The 26,849-nt window shown below is 35.3% G+C and overlaps 1 protein-coding gene across 9 annotated transcripts in view; it reads left to right on the plus strand.

Moving 5' to 3' along the window:
• LOC139121240 (neuron navigator 2-like) overlaps positions 1 to 26,849 on the plus strand; it is a 303,220-nt gene that overhangs the window by 68,222 nt on the left and 208,149 nt on the right. Inside the window, exon 1 of one of the 9 annotated variants that reach the window (XM_070685973.1) lies at positions 21,858 to 21,998. The exons of the other annotated variants lie outside the window; for them this stretch is intronic. Within the exon in view, the coding sequence (XP_070542074.1) occupies positions 21,948 to 21,998 (51 nt within the window). The 5' untranslated portion in view covers positions 21,858 to 21,947. Of the gene's footprint in view, positions 1 to 21,857; positions 21,999 to 26,849 lie in introns of those variants that run through there. 9 annotated transcript variants of the gene reach the window in all.

Here is a 26,849-nt window from a genome sequence, read left to right on the forward strand (position 1 = left end):
TGGTGATTTTATGTTCTTCATTGAACGAGGGCTGGGTTTCTGAGGTCAGAGTGCAATGAACTGCCCTTGCAATTTTCATGGATATGTTACACCCCCACACTCCCTGTGTTGATGGAAATGTGTACAGTGTGTTGAGAGAGACAAGATGGAAGTCAGAAAACTTGCTGCAGTCGTCTATATTTGTCTCATGTTGTAGATTTGTAAAGATTAAGCCTTTGAGCGCTAAAGTCAACTTTTGTCCCCTTTATAAATGTACCTCAGTCAAATTTTTTAAGATTTTTGCCAATATTTTGATGTAAACCTGTAGCCAATGAAATGCGATGTCCATTTGGTCCAAAATAATAAAAAAGTTTCAGAAAAATTCATAACAAATTTTTAAAATGTTGCACTAAAATTTTAGTGGGAAAAATTACAGCACTCAAAGGGTTAAATCTCAGTACATTGTTCTTCTGTAATGTATCCACACTGTTTGCAAACTCCATCATAGTATTTACATATGTTGTTCACAAACTTAATCAAATGTACAACATTGTTTACAAAGTGCATTATGCTATGATCTATCATAATATAAATGATATCAGTATATGTACTTAAAATGGGTCAATGTACATGTGTATATATATATATATATATATATATATATATATATATAATTTGCATTATTCATAAACTGTATAGGTTTGCAAAATGTATAAATTTATGTTGTCTGTGCAAGCTGTATCATTTACCATGTACAAGTAATACTGATATACATACAATGTTTGCAAATGTAACAATTTATCATTGTCAGGAAACTTCTTTTTTCTTTGTACATTGTAAACTGTATACTAATTCACTTTACATCTTCACAAACTACAAAATCTTACATTGTGTGAATTGTGACAATGTATGGATATTGTCTACAAACTGCAACAATGTATCTTCAAGGTTTACAAATTGCAACAGTATGTATACATTATTTACAAATTGCAACAGTATGCATGAATTGTTCATAAATATAACAATTGATATGTATTGCCTGACAAACAGGCCATTGTTTTGCATTTGAATTGCCACTTTGTTGTAAAACATAAAGAAAAAAGTGATGGAATAAGAATATAAACCATCAACCCCACAGTTATGCCCCAAGATAAGTTTCCTCAACCGAACAGCTGTCTAACACGTGTATATCTAAATGGACAAGAATTCAAGGTTAATTTTTACCCATCTATGGTTACTAATCACCAACGATACCATGTTTTATGAGACATTAATAGGGATAGTCTCTTGAACTTTGTTAGTACCACTCAACTTTGTCAGTCTTTAAAAACACCATTGGGTTTGCCAAACAGGTTTGTGCTGAAGTAACCTGTGTGAGTGGCCTGTTTATAACAAAGCTGGTGGTAAACATCTGTCCTGAATGTAAAGGTTAATGGTTTGTAGAGATCATGACAAGGCAGTCAAGTCTAGTACCAGTAGTTGCCATTTCATCAATACTGATATGTTCTTTATGATTGTAAATATCATAATCTGCTTGCCTTGAACTTGGAGTGAATTTGAAGACGGGGAAATATTTGAACAACTTGCAATCACTTTTACGTAATGATATACATACATGTATATATTAAGTTCAGTTTTCTTGCCTAAATATAGATTGTTTTTGTAGTCTTTAGGAAACATCGCGTCATTGTGTTTCCTCAATGAAGTGTGTTTCTATCATCAACGTGCAATACCCAGCGCGTAATGCATGGCTAGTATTGAATACATGGTAGACAGATTTGGAGAACATCCAAGGATTTACAGAAAACAGTTATGTCAGATGAACGTCTGAATGAAGAAAAGAAAAACATGTTATACTGTATTCCAGTAATCTAAAGGTATTGCATATATACCTAACAGCTGCAAATCCATTACTGACACTTAGAACTGTGAATGGACCTGTGGACCTGATGTACAATTCTGTGCGGACATCCGTGAATTCATTACACGTGCAGGGGCTCTCACAGTGTTGACAAACTGCTTCACACTAAAAACATTCCATAGACATTTGAAGCAAAAACTGGATCTACATAAACGCAGAAGTCAGCAGAAGGCATATTTATTCAAAGTCATCCATAAACATTAGAAAGTTTTGGTATAGACAAAAATGAAGAACTAAACATAGGTTGTTCCTGGTGAGCAAAGAGATATTTCGCTAACTTTAGGAAGACCTTGATTTCAAGAAAGTAGTCAACAGACTTTTCAAAGGCAGGTATTGCAATGATTCAGGGAGGAAATGTTACGTGTCATTAACTTGTAAAGTCTAGGTCAAGGTTGGCAATTTTCATTGTAAAGGCTAGCACCGATTAGAAAAGCTGTTTAAACCTCTGAATGACAAAGTCAATTTTTGTCGCCTTTATAAAATGTACCCCAGTCAAATTTTTTCAGATTTTTGCCAAAATTTTGATGAAGAACTGTAGCCAATGTAATGTGATGTCTGTTTGGTCCAAAATTATCAAAAAAATTAAGAAAAATTCATAAAAATTGTTAAAATGTTGCACTAAAATTCTGGTGGGAAAAATTACAGCTCTCAAAGGGTAAAGTTCATCATCCGACTGAGTCCACTCTTCTTAGATCTATTCAAGGTCTTTGAAACTTAGAACTTGTCTGAGAACAAGTTTCAGTGTGCCGTCCCATGTTACGATGTCATACGATAAGGACATTGACCTTCAGGGGACTAAAATAATTTTTAACGCTAGGAAGGTCATGACTGCTTCACACTCAGTAAACAAGGATAGTAGCACCTCCCCTGCAGTTCTATTTTAAAAACAAGAACAAAAGGTTAAGTAAATATATGCGCATAGCTAAATATTCTTGGCGTAAATCTGAGAAGTATGAGGATTGCCGACAGGGTTATAATTTATTATTTTATTTAGGCGGGATGCTTTTGTTGGTGTCCTGTGTTAGCTGGGGGGTTTGTTAATGATGTTACCTACACTGCAACAAGTATCAAGATGTCCACTTTGTTCATTCAAGCGTAAACGTGTACAATTTCTTGAAATAATATTTGGCTCTCTGGCAAATTTTCATAACGCTGGAACGATTCCAATGCTCGTAATGTAGATGCTAAAGGTATTTTAGTTTGTCCTGCCTTTTAACTGGATAAATTCATACGGAAATATTGTATTATCAAATGTTTTATCAGGCTTTTTTGAGGGGGCATACACTTGGAGTTATATCTTTTGGTTCTTTATAATGGCTAGTTGTAGTAATGTTTTTATGTTTTTCTTGACTAGTCATACAAGATGACTGTTTCAAGATGCATTGAATATTGAACCATGGACTCCTCTAGCTCTACTGTCCGTGCTTTGAACTGAACAATGGTGATAGAACATTAACTTGTGAAATGATTAGAAATAAAGGGAGGTCTCTAACAATGACATAACTCAAATATTTCTGGTTGTTTTCATACACATCAGGAATTTAATTGTCCTGACTCAAGTCCTGATAATTTTGAAGAGATACATCATTTACCATGGTACAAACAATTGAAAAAAAAAAACACTTGAATTTTATAAAATGTTGGATTGAATGTCACAAATCATCAGTCAAATATCACATGTTATTCCACTTTCATTTCAGTGTTACCAAATTTCTTCAAAGAAATGCCATGTAAATTCACTGGTGTAGTTTTTTTTTGAGGTTTTCATCCCAAAGCTACGAAATTATTCAAAACGGAGATTCGTACGAAATGAAAAGTTTAGTTTACTTAGATTTCAATAGTCGGCTATCTTTAAATTACAAATGCAGTTGGAGTACAAGGTTGCCAGTATTAGCTATCACACAAGGTCAGGGAATGTCTTTGACATTGATATCAGAGCTGATTAGGTGAAACTTAACATCCTGTACTTGACCGTTTCTCTGGTTTCTCTAAAAATATTTCCCTAAACCCTCTTTCTTCCAAGACAAAGCCCCAGCCAACCCATTTGTAATGTTTGAATTTGACCAAAATCTGTGAAGAAAAGAATAAAAGAATACAACAATGGTAAAACATGTCAATTGCTGATGTTGTACCAACTTCTGATCATACCAGTGCATAAAATACAATTATTTTGATTTGTTATCAAGTTTTGCTGAAAAACTAATCTTGAAATTATTGGCTTTCTGTGATCTGGAACAGCGCCCTCTATCAGCCCAGACAACAATAATAAGTCGTACAAGTTTGAATGGTTTCATGGGATTCCAACAGTGAACACTTACAATTTGTGGGCAGCCTTTTACGCATAACTAATTAGATTGTATGAAAAACAAATCGTTGTTATTTTCATTCTTTCAAAAGTGAAATTCTTCAAAGCATTTCTATATGATATCTTCAGTGTTACTTTCAATTTTTAATTTAATGACAAAAGTGTGCTTTTGGTATGATAATTCATGGAACCATTTCGAGAAATAACAAAGTAATGCTTTTGTGACAATGGAAACTTCTATTTAAGTTTGAATATTATGAACGCAGATCCAGAGGATGACCAGAGAGGATTTGTTTGACTCTTGTCACGGGCAGTGGAAAGGCGCCCTCTATCAGGGAATCATAACATTTCTACTTCTGTTCTGCTTTCTCTTTCTGCATAGATTTGTAACTGTACCGGAAAAAACTGTAGCATGCCCTCAGTGTTCAGTGTGAAAGATGTTGATGAAACAGGAAAATGTTATCATAAAAGGGTTAAGTTGATATAGTTCATTCATCTAACACAGTTCGTGAATAAGAATGTGTCAAAACTGAGCAGTGATAATAAAGAGTAAAACCCATCTAGCCAATGTAGTTTATATAAAAAGGTTGTGGAAAATCTGAGTCTGAAATGACAGAAAGTTAAAATATACACAAAGTCAAGTTGGGTATCCTTATTTTGGTACAGAATTTGACAAATAAAAGACAAAAATAAAGTCAAGTCAGGCGATAGGGCCAAATGTAAAAAATAACTGACCTTGGAAATGTTGTCGCTGTTTTACAGTGAAAGTTCTCCAAATTTGCCAAAATTTCAAAAATGTTCATTTTTGTATGCAAAAGTTTAGGACCGGTAACTAGGTTGGTGTACAGAATATAATGTGAGTAAGAAAAGCACCATACATGTATAAAATCAAACATTTCAACTTTGACTATGTGAAATATTTCAGCTTCCATGGATGAAAATGAGAGCGATTTAATGCCTTTGGCGGTAACTTGTATAACGTAAATACAGTTAACTGGAAGTCTTCAGAATCAAGTCTCTGATGAAATGTTTCCATATATACTAGACTTTCCATACACCAACACGTGTACATCAACATCGGACACTGTCAAACTGTTTCTACAAGGAAATTCAATCCCGACATTTCCAACTTCAAAGAGCACTGGAGACAAAGATAATCACTTACACTAAATTTGGAAACCTCAGTAATAAGGCGGAAAATCTCTTTGGTTTATGATTACATCTACTTATACTGTAGCAGGCTTTCACGGTGTAATGCTACTGCCTTTGCTTTCGTAATCTTGCTTGAGCTTCCGCTGTCTGGGTCTTGAATCCATGGAAACAAGCGAAATGAATTTCCTTTGAGTAGTTCATAAAATCATTTCAGACCAATTTTGTGCTTCCCAGACAGTCACGACAATCGTTGTTTCACAGTGATCATTCTAATTTCTCAGTCTTTGCAAGATTCTGCTTCACAGTTCAGACGCTTTTTACACTTTTCGAGAAATTCCAGTTCTGCAAGGTAGAATGCGCCTCAGGGACAGATATTTGGACTCAAACATTTTCCAATTTTTTTTCTAATAGACCACTTGTGGGGGTTCATTTTAAAGCTCTTGGGGTTAGAAAAAATTTGCCATCTTACTTTTTTGCTTCTCCACAGAGTTAACACAGGGATTTTCGCCATTTTGAATTTCAAATATTGGTAGATCTTTGGTAATTTGTTTGTCCAATATCAAAATTTGCACTATGACCGATTTTTGTTCATGATTTTGAAAGAGAATTGATGAAAGATTTTTTGAGTAAAGTTTGAGCAAAAGTTAAAGTCTTTCACTTTACAGGCACATACATTGTATATTATCGTTGGCTGAGCTGTGAATAATGAAGATTTGCAAATTTTTGTTTGTTTACCTATCAAGACTTAATATTTGATTGGGGATAGGTGCACAGCATGTATACTTATCCCATAGACTGTAGAGTTTCTCTAGGGTCAGTGCTTGTCCCCAGAACTCCATTATTTTCCACTTTCCAGTCTCATAAAAGAGTAAAAAATGGCAACACTAGATTTTTGTACTAAGTTTGGCCTGGTTTTTTCAAAAAATTGCCATCTTAGGTGGTAGTTATTGTGTAGTTCCGGTTTTCAAACGATGAATGAAGAGAGGTAAATTTTGGTTTAATCTTCCTTCCTAACAGCAGGAAAGACACACAGACAATAAAATTTCAAGAGTATTGTGCCCTGAAAGTGAAAGGCGTCAACTTTTATTCAAACCTTCCTGAATGAAACTTTCAACAATTCTCTCATCAAATTAATAATAAAAATCTGGGGTCACGACACCCATGATCGATGTAAACACTGTATCTAGGGTACGTTAGCAATTGATGGAAGTTAAAACATGTTTGTTAATAATGAATATCATAAAATTTAAATATTGCAGCTATGTTGACGTGATGCATCTAAATATCATGCATGAAATACATTGTTTGTAAACAAGAAAGTTGCACAGCAGTTCTGACGACACCCGGGAGAAAGATTAAAAGATGTCTGAAATTTAAAATGGCCACCATCTCTGTGTTAACTTTATGGGGAAAAATAAAATTTTCGATTTTTGAAAAAACTAAGATGGTGAAAATGTTTCTTAGCTCAAAGAGCTTTAAAACGAGCTCCAACAAGCGGCAGATCAGAAAAGAGTCGTAAAAGTTTGAGAGTCCGACTGTCTGTCTTCAAGGTGCATTCTACCTAAAAGCAAGTAGCTATCGTCCAGGTTACAGTTTTGAGTGGAGATGTTACGCTGGTCTACCCACAAATTAATGGAGAAACCCCACCCCTGTGAAAAACTATAGATAGTCAAATTCACCATTCCCAGTTGAAATGCTAGCATAGTCATTTTCCAAGCACAGGTCACAATTCAAACTCTCTCCAACATCTCATATCTGTCAATTTATTATGTATGTAAATAATAGCAGCTGTCTAAGTTGTCACAAGTGTGAAGTATTTCCCCCCATGGTGTTGTAACCCAGTCTTTAATTACTGGTGTTGGAGTTGAAAATTACCCGGTAATTACTGTTATTTGTCATTTTCCATCACATCACCAATATCCACAATGATTGGTTCCATTCTTCATTTCATTCCGTAATTTCCATGATGATGATGGAATCGGAGACCTCAATTTCCATGTATGCTTACGTCTCATTACAGAACACAACCTCACCCTTCGGGTCATCTGTTGCTTCAAAAAATTGTCTTCAGTGACATTTCAAACGGCAACCACTCAAGTCATTTGCCCGGCAAAAACTAGAAAAATATGGTGTAGCTTTCTGGTCAATTTATTATATGCTTATCAATGTAGACCTTTTATAATTAATGAATATTCAAAGGGTTTCATTGCACCATAAGAGTAGTATCTGGCAGGTCACTATGGCACGGAAAGTCCAGCATTAACTTTCTTTAAATAGTCCAGATATATTTTGAGTTTGTAAAGGGCGAAGGTACAGTGACCAGACTTGCAGGCATGTAGAAAATAGACTGCACCCAAGTTAAAACAACCTGCTGTCAGCGTATATTTGCCGGCTGTGATAATTATGAGTTCAGTAAAAATTACAGATATTTTGCACAAGCTCAATGTGCTCACACACTATTTGTTATCGCCTGTACTTTTACTTTTGCCACCTGTAACCAAAATTTTCTAAATAACCCTGACTTGTTAATGCACAAACAGGGTTTTACATCACTTTTAACTTTTGAGAGTCCCTGGGACTCCTGGTGTTAGAAAATGGGAGTCCTACATCAAAATATGGGGGTCCCAATTTATTTCACAAAAATGTTTTATAGTTTATCAATGCCATGGTCTTCACTGTGTTCAATTAGTATTAAAGGTATACGATCACCTGTAATCGAAACATGCCCATATATGGTCAAAGAGGCATTCCTTGGTATTCAAAATGCCCATGTGGGGGCGCTGTTTTTAAAAAGCGGCCACCCGCTTAAAATCTGTGATTGGTTAGATTTTCTCTTTCCATGGTAACTGTGGCAAAATTGGAACAGGTGACAGTGTACCTTTAATTTGCATACACAGAGACAACAAGGTTCCATATTGTACATGGAGGGGTAACTATTGTGCAACACATGCACACAACTATAGGGCATATTCAACTGACTCTGTATAGTTTGAACAGCCTGTATAACTATAATGAAGAGTTGAAGACAAAAAACACATTTCACTAACCTTTTTATCGATTAATTTTGATGTTTGACCCAACTTACATTAGTTTAATTCACGTACGCGTGTGTAACTATCTGTGGCTTATCGAGTCACGGACTCGTACTACCATACATACTAGTCAATCCATTCGCCAAGTTTGATCACATTTTTTGACAAGCACGCTACAAAATGGAAAGAAACCACTAAGTATCGAGAAAAAAGTTTCATGTCCGGTTTATTTCAGTTAAAAAAATGCGTAACACGTAGGAAATGTCTCGCAATGTCAACAGTTCAGAACAACTACATTTCATTTACAAACCGGGTCGACTGTTATGGCCGTCTCGCTTCAGGACGGCCGGAGGTCAAATATCAACAGTTTAAAGGGGCTTTTTGGCAGTCAAACGCTTGAAAATTCACAAAATACACTTCAATTTAACCGAATCCTTACAAATTTCTCAATCTTGCATGTTTTGGACTTCGAAAACCTTAACCTCGGGTTCCATGTCGAGAGTTAGGCATCACACAGTGCCGCCATCTTGGCCGCCGATACGTTCGAAGTTCACTATCGCGATCGATTTGGTCACCAAATCGCGTCATTTTTCCATAAAATATTCTCAAAAAAACTGTAAAATCTATCATTTCTATCACCCAGAGGGCAGTAGCTTGGCATAATATAGTTGTCTTCCGTGTCTACGGCATGGTAAAGCTTTCAAAACGTACGTACGTGTTTCGTTCAATGCACTATGGCCGTATCCGCGTACGGGTGAAACTGCAGACCTGATTAAATATTCATGAAAACCGCTGACCTCTTTTGAAGAAAGTTCGCATAAATTACTGGAATTTTCGATTGTTAGGCTGCATGATGTCATTATTTTAGTCCTTATATGGTACTAAACTGGGTTCAAAGGGTCAGGAATACCCTCCTTCTGGCTGAGTTCGGCAATGCATAGCTAAGTTAGGCATAAGCATAGAACGCAATCACTGTCGGTTTATATACCGACGTGGCGCTGAGAGCGAGAATGCCGTGTCGGTTTATAAACCGACGCGGCACTTTAAGGGTTAAAGTACGGGGTCGGTAAGGTTTACTGGGATGTGTTTTACGTGTTCAGCAGCTTCGCAAGGTGTACACCAGCAACAGATATTGCTGCGTCCCAAGGGACGCGTGGTTTAGTTTTTGAGGGGTCCTGCGTCCGGTTTTATGCGTAAAGGACGCAGAAATGCGCGTCATGTAAAACCCTGGTAAAAAGCATCGAAACCTAATGGTAGTGTGTTAATGAAAATGACATGTGGTTTGTGAGTCTTGCATTGTCAGCTTTTGAATTATGACCATACTTCTCTCCATTGTATGGTGCTTTTTGTAGACAGGTTGATAAATATCCCTCCTTTATAGTGTAAAATTAATTAGTCTTTCTGTTGAATGTAATACTGCAGTGAAAATGGATGAAAAAATGTACTCACATTGTAATGTCTTCCCTGTGTTAAAGTTGCCTGACATGATATGTAAATGTTTAAATAAAGGCACTGCATACAAACTTGTCAATAATTGTCTGACTGAGACTGGAAATGTTTTGAGAATGAGAAACAACTGAAATAAATATTGATCAATGTCTTAAAAGGCATTCATTGCATCGGACAGCAGTTTTGAATTTCTTTAAGTAAACTATTTGGAGTTGAAGGAGCAATTTATCACGCTGTCGCAATATTTTTTCAGAAAATTTACTGATGTAGCATTGAGCCCATTAAGAGTATACCTTTATGAAGATGTAAGAGTGTACCTGCAAAGTAATTTTGTAAAAATTGGAATTTATAAAATACACAGACCAGGATGATTAAGCTGCTATCATCTCAATTTCACACGGTTGAGTTGCGAACACATTTTATGAGCACAACGTTCATTCAAGCAGCACCACTTACAAGATTACTCGGTAAATTGAACACTTTTCTGTATTAAACAGGGAAAATGGAATTAAACTACCAAAACCCAGGAAGAAATTGGGTTCCCATTGTCCAATTATTACTTGAAGTGAGTTAGATTTTTCTGTTACACTCATGATGTATGAGATGTCATAGTTGATGTACAATTTTCTTGTCTCAAGGAATATGGCTTGTATATTGTGGGTCTAATGTCATACAATATTCATCTGTTAGAGTTACCTTTCTATGTCAAGACAGTATGCACCTCGAAAGTGAAAGACTTAAACTTTGCTCAAATCTTCCTCAAGGAAACTTTCAACAAGTCTCTTTTCAAAATCGAGAATAAAAAAAACCCGGGGTTGATGGTTCAAATTTTAGTACAGGGAAACAAATTACCTCAAAATTCAAAATGGCTGCCATCCCTGTGTTATAATAACTCTATGAAGAAAAATAAAATTTTCGATGGTGAAAAGCTTTCACACACCAATGTTCACAAGTTGAACACTAGGCATTTTTAGACACTTTTTAAAGTTGCATAAGAAGCTATTTTACAAACAACACAGAAAGTCGATAACAAGAAACCCACAAAATATATCAATATTCACAGTCGATGGAACTTTATAACTATTCTTTCTTGAATGCTTTACGTTCTCAAGAGACATCGATAATGATCCAGTATTTCACAATGTCATAAACGAAACTTCAAGTGAATTATTGCAAATTATGCTTACCAATTAAATGAGGCAATTATTTTTTGTTATTATACAAATTTTCCGGACCGAATGTTCGGGTTCACGGTTCTCAATTTAAATAACTGTGGTAAGCCCCATGGTAAATTTAGTTAGCAAAACTGTTATTTCATTTTAGAGACTGACAAGAGAATTTCATTTGCTAAATCTACAGCTGTCAGGTGGATTTCTTTAGTCGTAGCTTCCATTGTCAGCTAAGCATCATACCAGATAATGAAATTTTAACACTTTTGCACAAAGCTGTCTGGTTACTCCCTGTCACTTCATCTATCTACTACCAGTAGTAGAGAAACAACAAACCGTCATACTTAACAAAGCTGCCAGCTAACAGTTCAAAATTTCTACACTCTGCCCAAATTTAGAAATTTCCGGAAATTTCTGTTGTTAGGCCTGTATCAATATGCGTGATACCTGAAGGTAGAAATTTGGAGACAAAGAGAGATGACATTGAGTGACGGCATGTCAGGTTTTGATCAATATTACTTAATATTTGCCCAAATTGAAATCATTGAAAGACATAGTTTCTGGTAAATTAAATGGTAGATTATTATCAATACTTTTAAAACAAAATGAAAATCATGAAATTATTGGAGAGAAGGGCATTTAATTCTGATTGCATAAACTGTACAAATGACTGACTCTCCCTGCTGTGTTGTGAAATATGTTTTCTGTCATCTTTTCGTTTTAATGCTGTGTTGTGAAATATGTTTTCTGTCATCTTTTTCGTTTTAATGCTATAGACCAACAAGGTGTTTATTTAGTGGTGTTGAAGTGTTGTGTTGCACCTGTAATAACTGAGGATTCCTTGGTGTATCATGTCATCCCAGAGATGTTCAGGAATGCCTGAACAATCCCATCATTCATTGCTTCATACACACAATGCCGTAATGTTCAATTTCCTGATGTGTGTTTGCAATCAATGATTCAACGTCTTCTATAATGAATACTCCATGAAATGTATGGTACTCAGTTGTGTAAAACCCAGGAGTTAACATAATTCGTGCTGGAACTCTTCTTTCTACTTGTGGTTTGTTTCCATCGATTTTCACAATAAAATATGATTACCTCAATTACAATACTCCAGGTGGTTTGTAATGAGGTTTCCCACACAGGTCAAAGGTCAGAAGAGGTTCAAATTGAGTTGGAAAAAGTATCCCCCTTAGCTATAGTTGCATCATATCTACACCTGGAAAAATGCGGAAAAGAATTTCAACTTCAAAAGCTTGAAATGGTGAAGTAGTCTCTATTCCCTTTCCCGATCAGAGACAGCAGGAAACAGAAATACGTGCCTGCATTATATGGTACATGTAGCTTTCAAGTCAATTTAATTTTCAAATAGTGTATTTTCCTTATTTCCTACTCCAAGTTATCATATTAAGGTCATATGTAGTTAGCAATTGAACAGAGCGTTCATGTCCGTGCATGTTAGAAAAACACACAAGTCAGATTTAACCATTAAATATGAACTTTCAGCCAACAGAAATGTGTCAGGGTTCTCAAAAACTTTTGAAGTAGGCGGAAAATTCAGAAAAGTAGGCGGTTAGCTTCTATGTGCAACCAGGTTCCCTGGGCGGGCGGGGGGGGGGGGGGGGGGGGGGAGACAGTTCTGAGCAATTTCATGCATTCTTATACAGTGTATAAAAGGTTATTTCAACATACACAAAGGGGGAGGGTTTCAGGGAGGGGGTCCCCTCCCTGTGTGCAGGAAATTTTTAAAATTTGAAGACATTTTGGAGTAATTTCATGCATTATGATTGTATGAAAGACCATTTCAGCATGAGAGTGTTAAGGATTATATTTAAATTTGAAGACATTTCTGAGCAATTTCATGCATTCTTATACAGTGTATAAAAGGTTATTTCAACACACACAAAGGGGGAGGGTTTCAGGGACGGGGTGGGCAAGAACTTTTTAAATTTTGAAGACATTTTGGAGTAATTTTATGCATTCTTGTACAGTATTAAAGACCATTTCAGTATACAGAATAATCATTATCATTGCCAATTACAACATGTTTTCAAGGGATAAAGTTTAAAAGAAAAGTCAGAAAAATTAATTTGATCTCACTCAGGCCTGTCAACTGCATTCAGTTGACAAGGATAATAGCAAAATTTCACCAGACTGTTGTGTAGAATTATGTGTAGCTCATGACTTGAACAAACATTTTGAAATACATCATAGAACGGGGCCTAGGGTTTTCACAATCCAGTAGATAATGATCCGCTAGAATCCTGACCAGCCTGGCTGTACAAAGTGTTTTACTGATTTAAATAAACTTGATGACGATACAGTAAAATCAAGGCTTACACTGATTAGCGGAACGGAATGAGCGGAACGGAACGGAACGGAACGGAATAGCCACACCAAATAAAAAATTAGTTTTTTCTTAATTAGAGGCCATTTTTCGTCCACAAAATTTTTGAGCGGAAAAGAATGGAATTAAGAGAGGCATTTTGATTTAAATAAAATATATCATTTATTCAACTCTACAAGTAAGGCACCTTAATTTTTGAAGTTTCCAAAATGAAAATTATGTCAAATACCACGGGAAACTAGGCTGTAATTTCAATTTGAAGCTACATCTAAATTTACATCTAACCTGTAGCCCGCGCCCGTGAATCACGCCTCATAGAGGGCAGTACCATAGTGTGGAGGGGTGGTCAACCCAAAAGAGGGCGTGTCTGTGGCCAACATGTAGTTGTGCACTCTGTTTTGTACGATCGCAATAGCTCACATACTTTTCAAACAATAATTGCATGTGTACGGCATACAACGACAATTAGGGGTGTAAACACAGCTGCCTTCAAAAACTGATTTATTGTACTTGTTCTACCACAGTTCCTGAAGTGTGTTTCTATGGAATAAAATTCTTATTAGTAGTCTTATTCACGATTTTCATCACGGCAAGAGAAACGTCGAAAACAGATGCATTACTTTAAGGTTGAAAAGTGATACTTTATTTAAATCCAAATTTCTGTTTTAGATCCGAAATTCCATGCTGTTCCGCTCCGAAATTCAGTGAACGAAAAAAAATGGACTCTAATTAAGAGAAACTGTTTTTCTTTTTTGTGTGGCTATTCCGTTCCGCTCATTCCGTTCCGCTAATCAGTGTAAGCCTAAAATCAAAGAGTTTATTCAATTCAATGAATTATAGGAACACAATTTTCAGTGAATTTAATTCACTGTACTAATTTCACAATAAAACGAATCCGCGAGCTGATTATTGATTTTTTGCTGATGTTGAATATAATTGAAAAAGAGAGCTAAATTTCAGTGTTCATGTTTGATAAAACCTCAAACTAACGACACTGAACGCCAGCCTGTACTACGCCGTGTGTGTACAAAGTACCGGTAGTCAATTGTAACACAGTACACACAACGCCATCTCCACAACGCGACATCGGTCGACCTGAAATTTGACACTGTGATCGACGTAGCGTTTGAATAGTACGAATAGTGAGACCAAGTAATTTTTTGTTTGATTTGATCTAAACCTCCCAAAACCAACAGACAAAGTCAGAAAATCAAAGTTTTCAAGCGTCGACTTTCTCTTCCGCGATGCACACAACCACGGCCCCTCCACAAAACGCGATGTCGATCGACTGAGTTGAATATTGACATCGTGATCGACCATGGATAGATTGACGTGGCGTTTCGAAAGTATGAAAAATGAGACTCAGTAACTTGTGGTCGCTTTAGATTTGATCAAAAACCTACCAAACCCATCAGACTAGGCCCTACTCTTACGCAGAAAACCAAAGCTCTCAGGCGTCGACTTTCTCTTCCGCGTTTGAGCGAAACAACAGTCGGCTTCATTCGGAAATGGTCGGCTATTCGCGGGCATAACGTAATTGTATGTTAGTCCAATTTTCGGCTATACCCGATGTGAACGTCGGAATAATTCGGGCTGGGCGAGCCAGGTTGACCTCGAGAGCGATTCCAGTGTATAGTACACCACGTTCGCTGATCGCGGTACTACAGTGTACAGTGATAGCAACAAGTTCACCGCGTAAATTGCTAGACTACATATAGCCACATCGGCACTTCTGAAATATTATCTGCGGCTTGCAAGACCACCAAAAAATCTAATTATTGTTATCAAAACCAGAATTTCCGGGCCAGAGAGCGAAACAGTGCTGAAAAGTAGCCGGCCAAAATACGAAAGTAGCCGGTCAATTTGGCCGGCATCCGGCTAAAAATGAACACGCTGTGTGTAATGACGTTCAATAGAGCAAAGGTGATATCATGTAAAATATCATGAGGTTATTTAGAAAATGTCACGAAGTGTTATAAAGAGATAATCATGGAGTGTGCGTTGGGCAATGCTCGACAGAAATTTCTGAGTACCCACTTCATGTTATTTTTGAAATAAAACTTATTATCGTACATGTTACATTCTTCACACCTTTGAAGTGAGTTTTCTAGCGATTTCAAACGCCAGTGTGCTTGAGTCTTCTTGTCTGAAATTGTTCAGGTAACGCTCCATCTGCATGAAAAGAAAAACTTGGCAAGCGTCCAAAAATGAAAGATACATAATAACGCAGGTTATGTCGGTACGAGATAAGATTGAAATAGGCATTTTACATTTCTTTCATTTCTAGTTGACCTGATTGGGTGTCGTCAGTCGTGTCATATTTACATCTCTCATACTCAATTATTAATCGTCACTTTTCATACTACATTTCCTGACTCTATAGACTAATTGTCTAGAAATATTAAGCGTTAATGAGTTAGTAATTTGTAAAATTAATTTTGTCTGACGTTTGAAATGAGGTCAGAGAAAGTGCAGATGAAATGTGACTCGTGTGGGGAGTCCTTTTTTGACGATCTTTGTGACAGACCAAATGAAATTGTATAAAAAAGTGACTTGTGTCATTGCGTTGGTGATGAACATTGCATTGACTTCAATGAAAATGAAGAGTTATCAATGCCATACATGTAGGTATGACATTAAAGAATACCTCCATGGCTCAGAGAGTAAAATATTCAAAGTATAACAGACTGTTATGCCCCTGACTTTAATACAACATTTTGGTTTTGAAATTTGTAGAAATTTTCTTCATTACGATAGACCATAGACCCTTGAGAAAAACTAGGGTCTATGTATGCACCAAGAATGTGAAAGGCTCAAACTTTTGCTCAAACCTTCCTCAATAAAACCTTAAACCTTTCACCAAATGAAGAATTAGAAACAGGGGTCCCTGTTTCTTTGTTTGTTAAGATCAGTGAAATAAGCCAGATGTACTGTCTTTGCACAGTATACCGTAAACACGACACACATCCAGTTTGTTGTGAATATTCTGATAGCTAAACATTGTAGCTGGTTGTTCTAAGTTTTGCAGAAACCAGGCTTAAGCGCTAAGACTTCACATTTCATTTTCAAAAATATCAGAAGATATTACTCACTCACTCAACACTCGTGTTGACAATTCAATGCTGGGAATTTTGATGTGATATTGGGTGAAAAACAAGATATTGTGTAAAAAAGATAGAAAATACATAATTTACAGGTAAACTTGAAATTTTACAACTGTTCATCCTCTGTGCAGAAATTAATGTTTTTAAGAACTTTTTACTCATGTGACTTTACTCCAATAACCCCCATGTTTCAATGTAAAGCTCCATAAATCCCATCGAGAATAATAGGATCACACCAATATTGGATGATTACAGGGTGAAGAGATGGCAACTGGGTCTCTTTTGAGAAAAATTCTGCTATTCAAATATTAGGCCTACTGAGTGGCGCATTGACAAACGATTGTTAACATTTCTCATAGCTTTCAGTAAGTTTAAATTTGAAAGGTCAGTCTACACACATTGAGGAAAGAAATTTGCCCATTGTCAGTGTGTTATTGTATTTACCCAATGGTCCCTGTGGAATCCATGATATGAAATTGCATTGAGCAAACGTGATGGGCGGCATATCTTGATCCAGGGAGGGCTGTGCCCAGGAGCAGACGAGATATGTAATATGGTGAGAATATTAGCTCTGATGGTTGCAGACACGAAGCATTATTGTGTTGCCTGAAGAAATGATTATTTTTGATGGGCTTTATTCACTCATTTGAAATAAAATTGTTCTGTCCTTTGAGATAAGACAACGAGAGAGATTGTACCCAGTTTTATTAATAAATGAATATTAATGAGAATATTCAAATTTAAGTGCACAAAAAGTGAAAAGATCTCCTTTACATCTTTTTTTTCAGTTTTTTCCCTCACATTATTTTTTAAGTTTTACTGTCATGTCTACCGTAATAGTAGCACTTTAAACAAGAAAAAATACAATTTAGAAAAACTTCGGTATATATTTCTTCTCTTTTATTCTACCAATATTAAGAAGCTACATGTATCTACACTGTCAATGAATGCAATACATGCACCGCAAAAAAGGTTCTTGCTATGAAACTATCACCGATATATTCTGTGCTTTTTTCTTTGTTACACGTGTTTTTTTGCTATCTCCTCTAAATTCTATGAATAATACAAAATTTGACGCTTAAAGATTTGAATAAATGCACGGAATAGTCATTGCAATATATATGAATTTTTTCAGCACCTGTATATGTAAAACTTACGCACTGTTTGAGATCTACCTTTGATGGAGACACTATATGAACACCCCTCAAACACAATGGGTGAATCCATGAACTGGCTAATTTGCATAAGTTCAAAATTTACATACATAAAAATCATTATTGTGGAACTAATCCCTGCTTAGGCAGATGTCCTGGGGGTAAATGAGATAGAATATTTGCATAACAATAGGATGATGCACTACTCCATTGTGTAAAATTGTTACAAAAGACAAAAGACTGACAAAGGATGGGTGGCCTTCTTTTGTTTTTTCTGTTTCAACATCCTAATATGCCTAAATTTTAGAGTGAAGTGATCATTACTGCAGTGGATAGAATTTGTTTTTGTGTGGAACTAATCATATTAAAGGAATATCTTTTGTATTTCTGCAGGTTGGTGTGATACACACACACTGTGCAGTTCTTTTACAGTGTGATTTTGTAATGGTAGTCCATTATTCACAAATGTATTAAATGAATTAGCCAGATAGAGGAATAACAATGAACCATGGCTTATCTTCAGAGTGACTATATTTGATTTCGCCATAATTTCTGTGCCTGCTGACATAGTTTGTGACCAGCTGTGTGATTTACTGCTATAATGTTAGAGTTTACATGAGTTTTGTCTTTAAATTTTTGAAAAAAATCATATTTGATTTACTAAATTTGATTTCACAAAAATTTCTGTGCTTGCTTAGATAGTTTGTTAGTAACTGTGTGATTGACATTAATACTGTTAGAGTTTACACGAAACAGTTTTGTCATTCAAATTTTTGAAAAAAGATCTTTTGGACTTTTTATTTCACAATTTTATGCTGAGGTTGTACAAAATCACCGTGAAAAGTTTAAAACAACTGCAATATGCCAGCAATAGGTAGAATAACCTAAGAATTTCTATAAAGAAGGTAGTTTTCAAATTTAATGATGACTGTCTGTTTTTCAGACTTTGCTACGTTAAAAGGTGGCAGTATGTGAAATTGGAGTGAAAAACAGCTCAAATTTCAGCTTTAGTTTTGCCGTCTTCAGCTTAGTCTATTCATACCTGCAAGTAAAACACATAAATTATAGATTAATAATAAAAAAGGCCGCTCAGTTATATTATCTCTGTGACCAAGGCACTAAAGAACCAGGTGTGCAATAATTTTTTATGGACAAAGTCACCATTTGGAACGCGATAAAAGATAATTCAATTTTGACAATTACGGTATTGACATTGAACTTTTCATTCAGCGCTCATAATGTGCGGTTCAAACGTGAGTCATGACTTTTGTCAAGCTGAGGGAATGTTAGCGATGCGGTTTTCATCAGATGACAGAGAAACAGTTTATTTATTCGCGTCAGATTTGTGTTCCAAAATTCTGCTTGATAATGAATCATGGGTAAATCATGAAGTGGTTACCTTGATACACTGTAAAGCATGTGTGGTAAAAATCTCATTTTCATTGCAAAGCCTTAACCTGTTTTATTTTTAGTACTTGGTTATACAGCTGATATTGTTCAGGTCTGTATTCTGTCATTGACATTTTCAGCTTTCAGTAGCTTAATCTTTATTTAATAATGTACTTGTCCGCTTTAAAGTTATAACAGAGGTGAAACACCATTCTCTTTCATTGTTATATTTCACATGAAAATTTTAAGGTTTTGATTTCTGAAGTCAGCTGTCAAGAATTTGAATGCCGACGCATGATTAACTTTAAAATGTAAATCCTTAAGTATTTCATAATAGGATATAGTCTGGAAAAATTCACAAATTCACTAAAATATTCTTTGATTCTTGAGAAATGTCTGTCATCCCCAGAGTTGAAGTACAGAAGAAATAAATAACGCAGTCAGCTTATAACCTGAGTCATGCCATGAATTTATGAAATAGTAGACAAGGCAAAGATGTGTACAATACATAGTCAGTATATATATATATATATATATATATATATATATATATATATATATATATATATATATATATATATATATATGAAATAGTGAACAAGGCAAAGATGTGTACGATACATAGTCAGTATATATATATATATATATATATATATATATATGAAATAGTGAACAAGGCAAAGATGTGTACGATAGTACGATACATAGTCAGTATATATATATATATATATATATATATATATATATATATATATATATATATATATATATATATATATATATATATATATATATATATATATATTCACATAGAGCAGCAAAAAGGTGCTCCATTGTTTAAAATTAAAAGTATACTTTATCATTTGAAAACCATTACTTTTACATCAGGAAAGGTTGGATGGTTTAGTGAAAATGGTAAATGTATGATAGTGGATGATGTATTGTGGAAAGAAATTGCTATGAATTATGTTTAGTACACTCGTAAACTTGAAGAATTCTTTTCAACCAGTGAAGCTACTAGGATATCAATGAATGAAGTAAATGTCTTGTTTATTGATTTGGTATGAAAAAAAAATGAGAGCAGATATCACAAGTAGTGCCCTAAATGTACTGTTTTATGCAAATGACATGCAACAGTGAATAGTATAAAAATATGTCCCAACTTTGCCTCTGGTGATAACTCACTATTCCTGTAATCCTTTTACCAGAAACAGTACTGTGCTGTAGTTATCCTGATCCCATAATATAGCGTATAAATATCTTTATTTTGCGACGATTTTGTGGAAGAAACCCATAAACCGTATTTACGTTGTCTTTACTATGTTGAATACCCAGTTTGCATGATGTTATTATCCCAACGGCATCATTTGTCTCTTATCATCGTAAATTGTTACATTTGGTGTCAAAGGTCATTCAGGGTTATATAGCTTATCATCGTGATGCTCATATTATCATATTTTCTTATTGTGAAAGCCTCCAGCAATTTTCGTTTCAGTTTTATAACACGCAAGAAAATCAAATTAGTGTAATTGAAGTCAAGAAAATGATTTAGTATCGCTGTTTGAGTCTTATTTATGCACTTAGCAGTAATTACTGCATCTTTGAAATATTTGAGGGTACTACATTTTTACTTCCAGCCAGCCACCCCTGTGATAAAGATGGTTTGACCTATTTCCCTGATGACAGATTTACAAAGGATTGTGGGATACTTAGTAATTTTACATTGTGGTGAGAATGAACGGCAGATTTATTTTTAAGAGGTCTTTTGCAGTGGCTGTAGGGGAACAAAGAAAACGTTTTGTTTCACAGTATTTAAGATCCATGTGAGTTTTTATAAAAAGGTCATCCCCATAAATTGTCACAGTTTTCAAAAACGATTACTACAATGATGTCATTCTCACTGAATTTTTTGTCAAATTTTTCTGTTGCCGTATCCACAACTGAATTTTTGTAGTACCTGCCGCCGGTACTTTGTTAATGAGTCTGTAATATTGTGTGCTGCTCTGCACGTGGCATAACAGAGCTCTGCTTGAACGCATCTCCTACAGTCTGATGAATCATCTCAACGAACAACAAATTAAAAATTATAAAATAATATTTTGATTTTATCAGAGGAGGAAGTAAACTCAACATTTTCTCTTTGTTCAATTTTTTTTTGCGTCACAAAAAGCTGACTCATTAATATTTCAGGGAATTTTGTTTGCATGGCTGTATGAAAAATCAATGAACTCAATAGCTGGGAGGCGGAGCTGGTTGTGTTGTTCTCCGCCACATCAGTTGACATGAGCACTCACAGAGGCCGGCCTCTCATTGGCTGATTCCCCAGCTTAGGTTTGTACACACTGCCATCAGCTACGCTTGCTAGCAGACCGCTGTTACTACGCATAGTGTATATCCAGTGAAGCCATTTTCAGTAACCAAGCAGAGGCAGACGTGATCCGGTGATATCAATGTTCACGGAATACTGGAAGGATTCCAGACGGACGGATAGTATTGCAATCATTAGGTGATTGTCGTCTGTGCAGGACAATTATTTGCCGATTTTTATGTTCTCATCATCATTATTTTTGCTGGCTTCTTGAATTACCGGCTAGCTGCTTTGACAACCCAGCACTCTATCCTGAATTGTTTTTTCCTTGGATAATCTTTAGGAAGACCTCAGTGTGCATCGTCTGCTAGACTCTCATTGCCCGGCATTCTCGTACATTTGGGATAATTTGGTGAATTGTGCTCGAATACTCCCAACGTGGAATAGCATCTCACTGGGATAGCTCCCCCATGTTGAGATATTGTCTTGGATCAGTCGATTCCAACTGAATGAAACTTCCTTGGAAAGGGGCATTCCGGATGTATTGTTGATATTCCGAAGCTTATTGACACAGGCTGGAGTGATGACTTTTTGATGTGTTTGTTATCCAGTGTTTGCAGACCAGGAAATTCCAGATGGCTGTCATGCTATGGAAATGGGATAAAAATAACCAAAAAATTAAAAAGGTCGGTATTTTGATAATCCTACGCATTGGTATTGTCGATGATGTTTTTGCAAGCATCCGTTACCCTAATCCTTTTCTCAGCTTTTATTTTCACTTGCACACACACACGCACGTGGTTTGTAAATTATACTTCATGTTGTATGCCACTGTCAAAGTAATTGGCTGTTACATAATACAACCAGGGATTGTCAAGTGCATGTACGACAGTTATTTTAACCACAAATTGTGCAGTTTGCCAAAAAAATGGATCCAGAGTCGCAGTTTTCTAGATCCCGTGGTTATATTACCTACATTTCTAATCTTTGGTGTTGTTTTTGTGAGCGTATTTTTAGTCTACTTCCAACGACAGCCACACGAAGTCATGAATCATTGTGACTGTCAGATGAAAAATTAGGTCACGGTTTGCATATTCTGTCTGATATTGGAATTTTACGTGCTCAGTTAATAGGCTGCCAGCCACAATTCTCAATTTTATTATTATCCAATATTGTTATAAACACAGGAGAAATAAATGCCATAGGCTATCTCTCCCCAGGATCATCCATAAAAAATAATACCGGGTCACAGAAAAATATAAAATAATTAATCCCCAGTTCTTCTGTAATAAAATAAATTTTAGTTGGAAAAATTGAATTGCTGAAATATCAACTTGTGTTCTTAATATGACAATCTATAAATATTATGAAGTTATGCTTAATTACCAAGGAACCTTGAATAACTGGTGTGTAATTTTGAAATTCACTTCTCATTGCTATGCATGTGGTTTCAAAGAGATCAGACCAGTGCTAAAGCAATTGTGTTGTGTTGTAGTGGGTTGGTTCAATATCACTTTCATTAAAAATTCACGTTGGTTTGATATTGCAATTCATAATTTGCATGTCATGTGTGCTTATGGTATCGGCGCCATCATAAAGTCTATTAACTGTTTAATACAATTGTTTGTCACTGTGAACGTTTTCAGTGAAGTTTTTATGTTGGCCTGTCGTCTGGATGTGAATGTGACATTGACAATAGAAGTAAAGCTGGAGAGTGGGCTGTGTGTCGAACCATACGACCGGATTTTAATTAAATTTTTGAGAAAGGAAAGGGAGAATGCTGACGAAATCTAACATCTTTTGCTATATTGGGGAATATTGTGTCTCTTCTGACCAAAAATATTCCTTTATGTAGATAAAATTTGTAATAAAAAGTAAATTTGTGAATGCAAAATATTTGGCGGGAAATTGTCACTTTGTCGATAGGCTGGCAATGACTCGTATTTGAACTTCAGTGAGTCAGTGCAAGGACAAAGGGATCAGTTGCTGATGTGGCGGAAGAGAAGTATCAAGAATGAAATACAGGGTATTTCTTTAGTCATTGATTTGAACATACTGCTTTGAATTGCAAGTATTTACATAATTCATAGGCCAGCTTTTGGCCATAGTGCATTTAAGAAAAAAAGCCAGATAAAGCCAACGCTGATTAAAAATTTATCTGAAATTGTGATATTAATACTAAAATATTAAACACTGAGTCTTTACATGTGATGTATCCCCATAGGCAAGTGATATTTAAATTTTTTGTTTTATTCTAAAATGCTGTAGTTTTACAGACAGGATGGGATTAGAGTCTGACTGGCACATTTCTTTTGAAGACAGTATTCAGTTGAGTCAGAGGAGTAGAAAATTTGACATTCCAAGTTCATGATGTGTTTGTCTAATTTGTATATTGGTTCGGTCCGCAACATGTCATCTGTGCATCAGATGCCTGCCTTAATTACTGGCTCATGGGTCTCTCAAAAAATTGCCACATCCCTCAAACAAAAATGTTTATTTTGTAGCGAGTGCAACACAGTGGTGTTCCTTCCGCTGTAAATTCTTTCTGTTTCGTCTTCGAAATTCCTTGGGTACTAATTAGCTTTCCAGATGGAAGGAAAGTTGTACTTGAGAAAAGTAGGTTTAGTTTATAGCAGATCTGTGTTACATTTTCTCAGAAAATTGCAATATTTTGCTAAGAAAATAGAAGTATCGCCAGGGAGATTTTCATCACAATATGTACTCAACATACCGATACAGGTAAATTAATCTCAGAACATTCCAATCCATTCAGGAATATGTATACTGTATCTTTTTGAACCACAAAAAGGATGTAGAACTGTGCACATAGGCTGTAGTTATCAGGGCATACAATTTAATCACCATATTTATACAGTTTCAGTAACATTTAAATTTAAAATGTTACAGTTTCATTTCAATTATTAAAACATTTCAAAACATTGTCGGCTGCGGTAACTGTTTTAATAGCTGCCTTCTTGTAAGATCGGTGGAGTTTTTCAAGGAAGTGTTCAAAATCACACAGATTTATAGAGATTAGTCTTGCAACCTGAGCTGTACTAGCTCTTCACCTCGTGCAAATCTATCACTCCGCAACTTCATTGACGGGAGGAACGAGAATGCTTTAATGGAGTACTTGATGGCTTTCTAAAGGTCACTGCAGTAATTTTAGAAATTTTCATCAGTGGGAATTAAAAAATCCAAAAAAAGTAGGTCAGGTGTGTTACCCTTCACCAGCTTGCGGAAAATTGATGGATTTGGTTTCCCCCGGCAACAGACTGCACAACTCCCTCTATTTTGTACCTGACAGGTCATAAATTGTTGAGGGTTATAAATAGCGGCGGATAGTCCACGGAAATCATGTCGTGTCCCGGCGTCAGAGGACAACATTTTTCACAGAATTATTTCAATTTACTTGCAAATGACTTGAAAATGTTGATTGATTTCGGTATCCTCAGTATGGAGGTCAGAATGAATGTTGTAGGTAATCTGCATTGAACAGAAGAGACTATTGTAATGAGATGACCTTTGACTTTGCAGCCAGGGTGCATCTATCATGGCATCCCTTGTCTGCAACTGTGTCGCATTTTTTTTGCGTTTTGTGTCTCGTATATGATTTTAAAACAGATTTTTACAATTCTTTAAAACAACTGTCAGCAAAATTTGTAAATTCGCAGTAGATTCATGAAATCTCTGAAAGAAAGGCCATTTCAAAATGGTGTGGAATTCTATTCAGTGTACATCTGAACTATACATACCTAATAATACACAGACTATTCTGTACCCAGTCATTGGTTATAATGTCTGACTGTGACGGGAACAAGCAAAATTTTTCTCTGATATGCAAAATTTAAAACGCAAATAAGTTCCTGATTTACTGTTACAAGAATGTATATTTTATGTAAAATCTAAAAAACATATATCACCTTTAGATTAATAAATTTTGTAAACTGGAGATACAGTTATTTCTCCATTCCAAACATATATTTTACTCTTCAAAATTGATTTTTTTTTTAAATTGTTGGTGACACCTGAATATACTTCTGCAACAAAAATCAGTTTCTTACTGGTGTAAACATAAATGTTGACGTAAACCTAGATTTTACCAAAAGTTCGAGTGTAGTTCACCGTTTACGAGTACATTTTATGTTATGGTTTGACTCAAACTTTGATGAGCTACCGGTATAATTCATCTATATGTAAAGTAAATTTTTTATAGATTTTTCACCAACTCATTATCTGACGAAACATGTATGACTTGTTTCTGCTTAAAGTCAATATTGATTTTGTTTGAAATTAATCGAATCTGTATCAAATTACCCACAAGGATTCTGAGAAACTGAAAAGTTTGCATCAGTAATCCGACCGACTAAAACACAAAATGAAATTTTCACTGCTTCCAAAATTACCCAGCAACCTGTGCAATGCTAAATATCACTCAATATTTGCGAAATTCAAAATTGCTATTTTTAAACTCTGTCTTAATGTCAAGCCAATTATGCATCTTTCCTGTAAAAAAAGAAAGAAAAAAAAAGCTTAATGATTGCCGGTGGGTTTTTGTGTCAACTGAATGAGCTGATTATATTGATTTTCCTTTAATGATGAACGCTATTGTCACAGTTTTTCAACGCTTGATAATCGCGTAATTACATTTCGGTGATTAATTCTTCAGTTTTAAGTGTGATTATTATCTTTAATTGGAGAGGCCATTGTGGGTACTTTCTTACTTCAATCGAAATATTTAAGCTCTATTAGCTTCAACTTTTGATAATGTTTTCATATTTTTATTCTATGAACTTATTCTCCTTTTTGCTAGAGTATGTTAAAGACATGGTGTTAGCCTTAGCAGTATAATGAATTACATACAATATGCTAATGTTTCTGTCTACAAATGAATTCTAGTCTGGCCCAATATTCTGTCGTCAACTTTAACTTTGGACGCTGAGCAAGTTGTGTTGACAAGTTAAGCATTTCATGCATTTCAACACAAATACTAGCAGTGACCGTGAAGCAGATTTTTTTGGTAGAACAAGAAGCTATTTCACAAACTGAACAAAGATGGTTGAAAATAGATTACAAACTTGCAGCTTATTTTAGCTTTAAATAAAACAAGCTGTGAAATGAATTTTGTTTAAAATGATCAGTGCCATTGTTCAAGAGTGTAAGTAATTACAGTGTATTGAGTCTACTGTGTATTGTCCTTGCTTAACATATCTGTCTGACTTGAATAAAACAATGGAAGGTTAATTTAGCATAGTTAGCCATGGCTCAGACAATCTTGTTTATTTAAATAGCTGAAAAGAAACATTTGATTGCACAAGTCAAAATATTACTATAACCTTCACATATGACCCGTATTCATTTAAAGGGCAAAGTAATATAAATATTGAATATTTTTTGAAAGCTATACGTATAAAATTGCAGATCAACAATTTTAATGTTCTTGCTAATTTTAGGATTTGCAAGTGTTTCATGAATGGGATGACAATATTTCATAGCTGTGCAAAATTTCATGCATACTTTTCAGCTTGGATGACCTC

The sequence above is a fragment of the Ptychodera flava genome, chromosome 2 (genome assembly GCF_041260155.1).
Source record: "Ptychodera flava strain L36383 chromosome 2, AS_Pfla_20210202, whole genome shotgun sequence".
In the NCBI taxonomy this organism is placed as follows: Eukaryota; Metazoa; Hemichordata; class Enteropneusta; family Ptychoderidae; genus Ptychodera; species Ptychodera flava.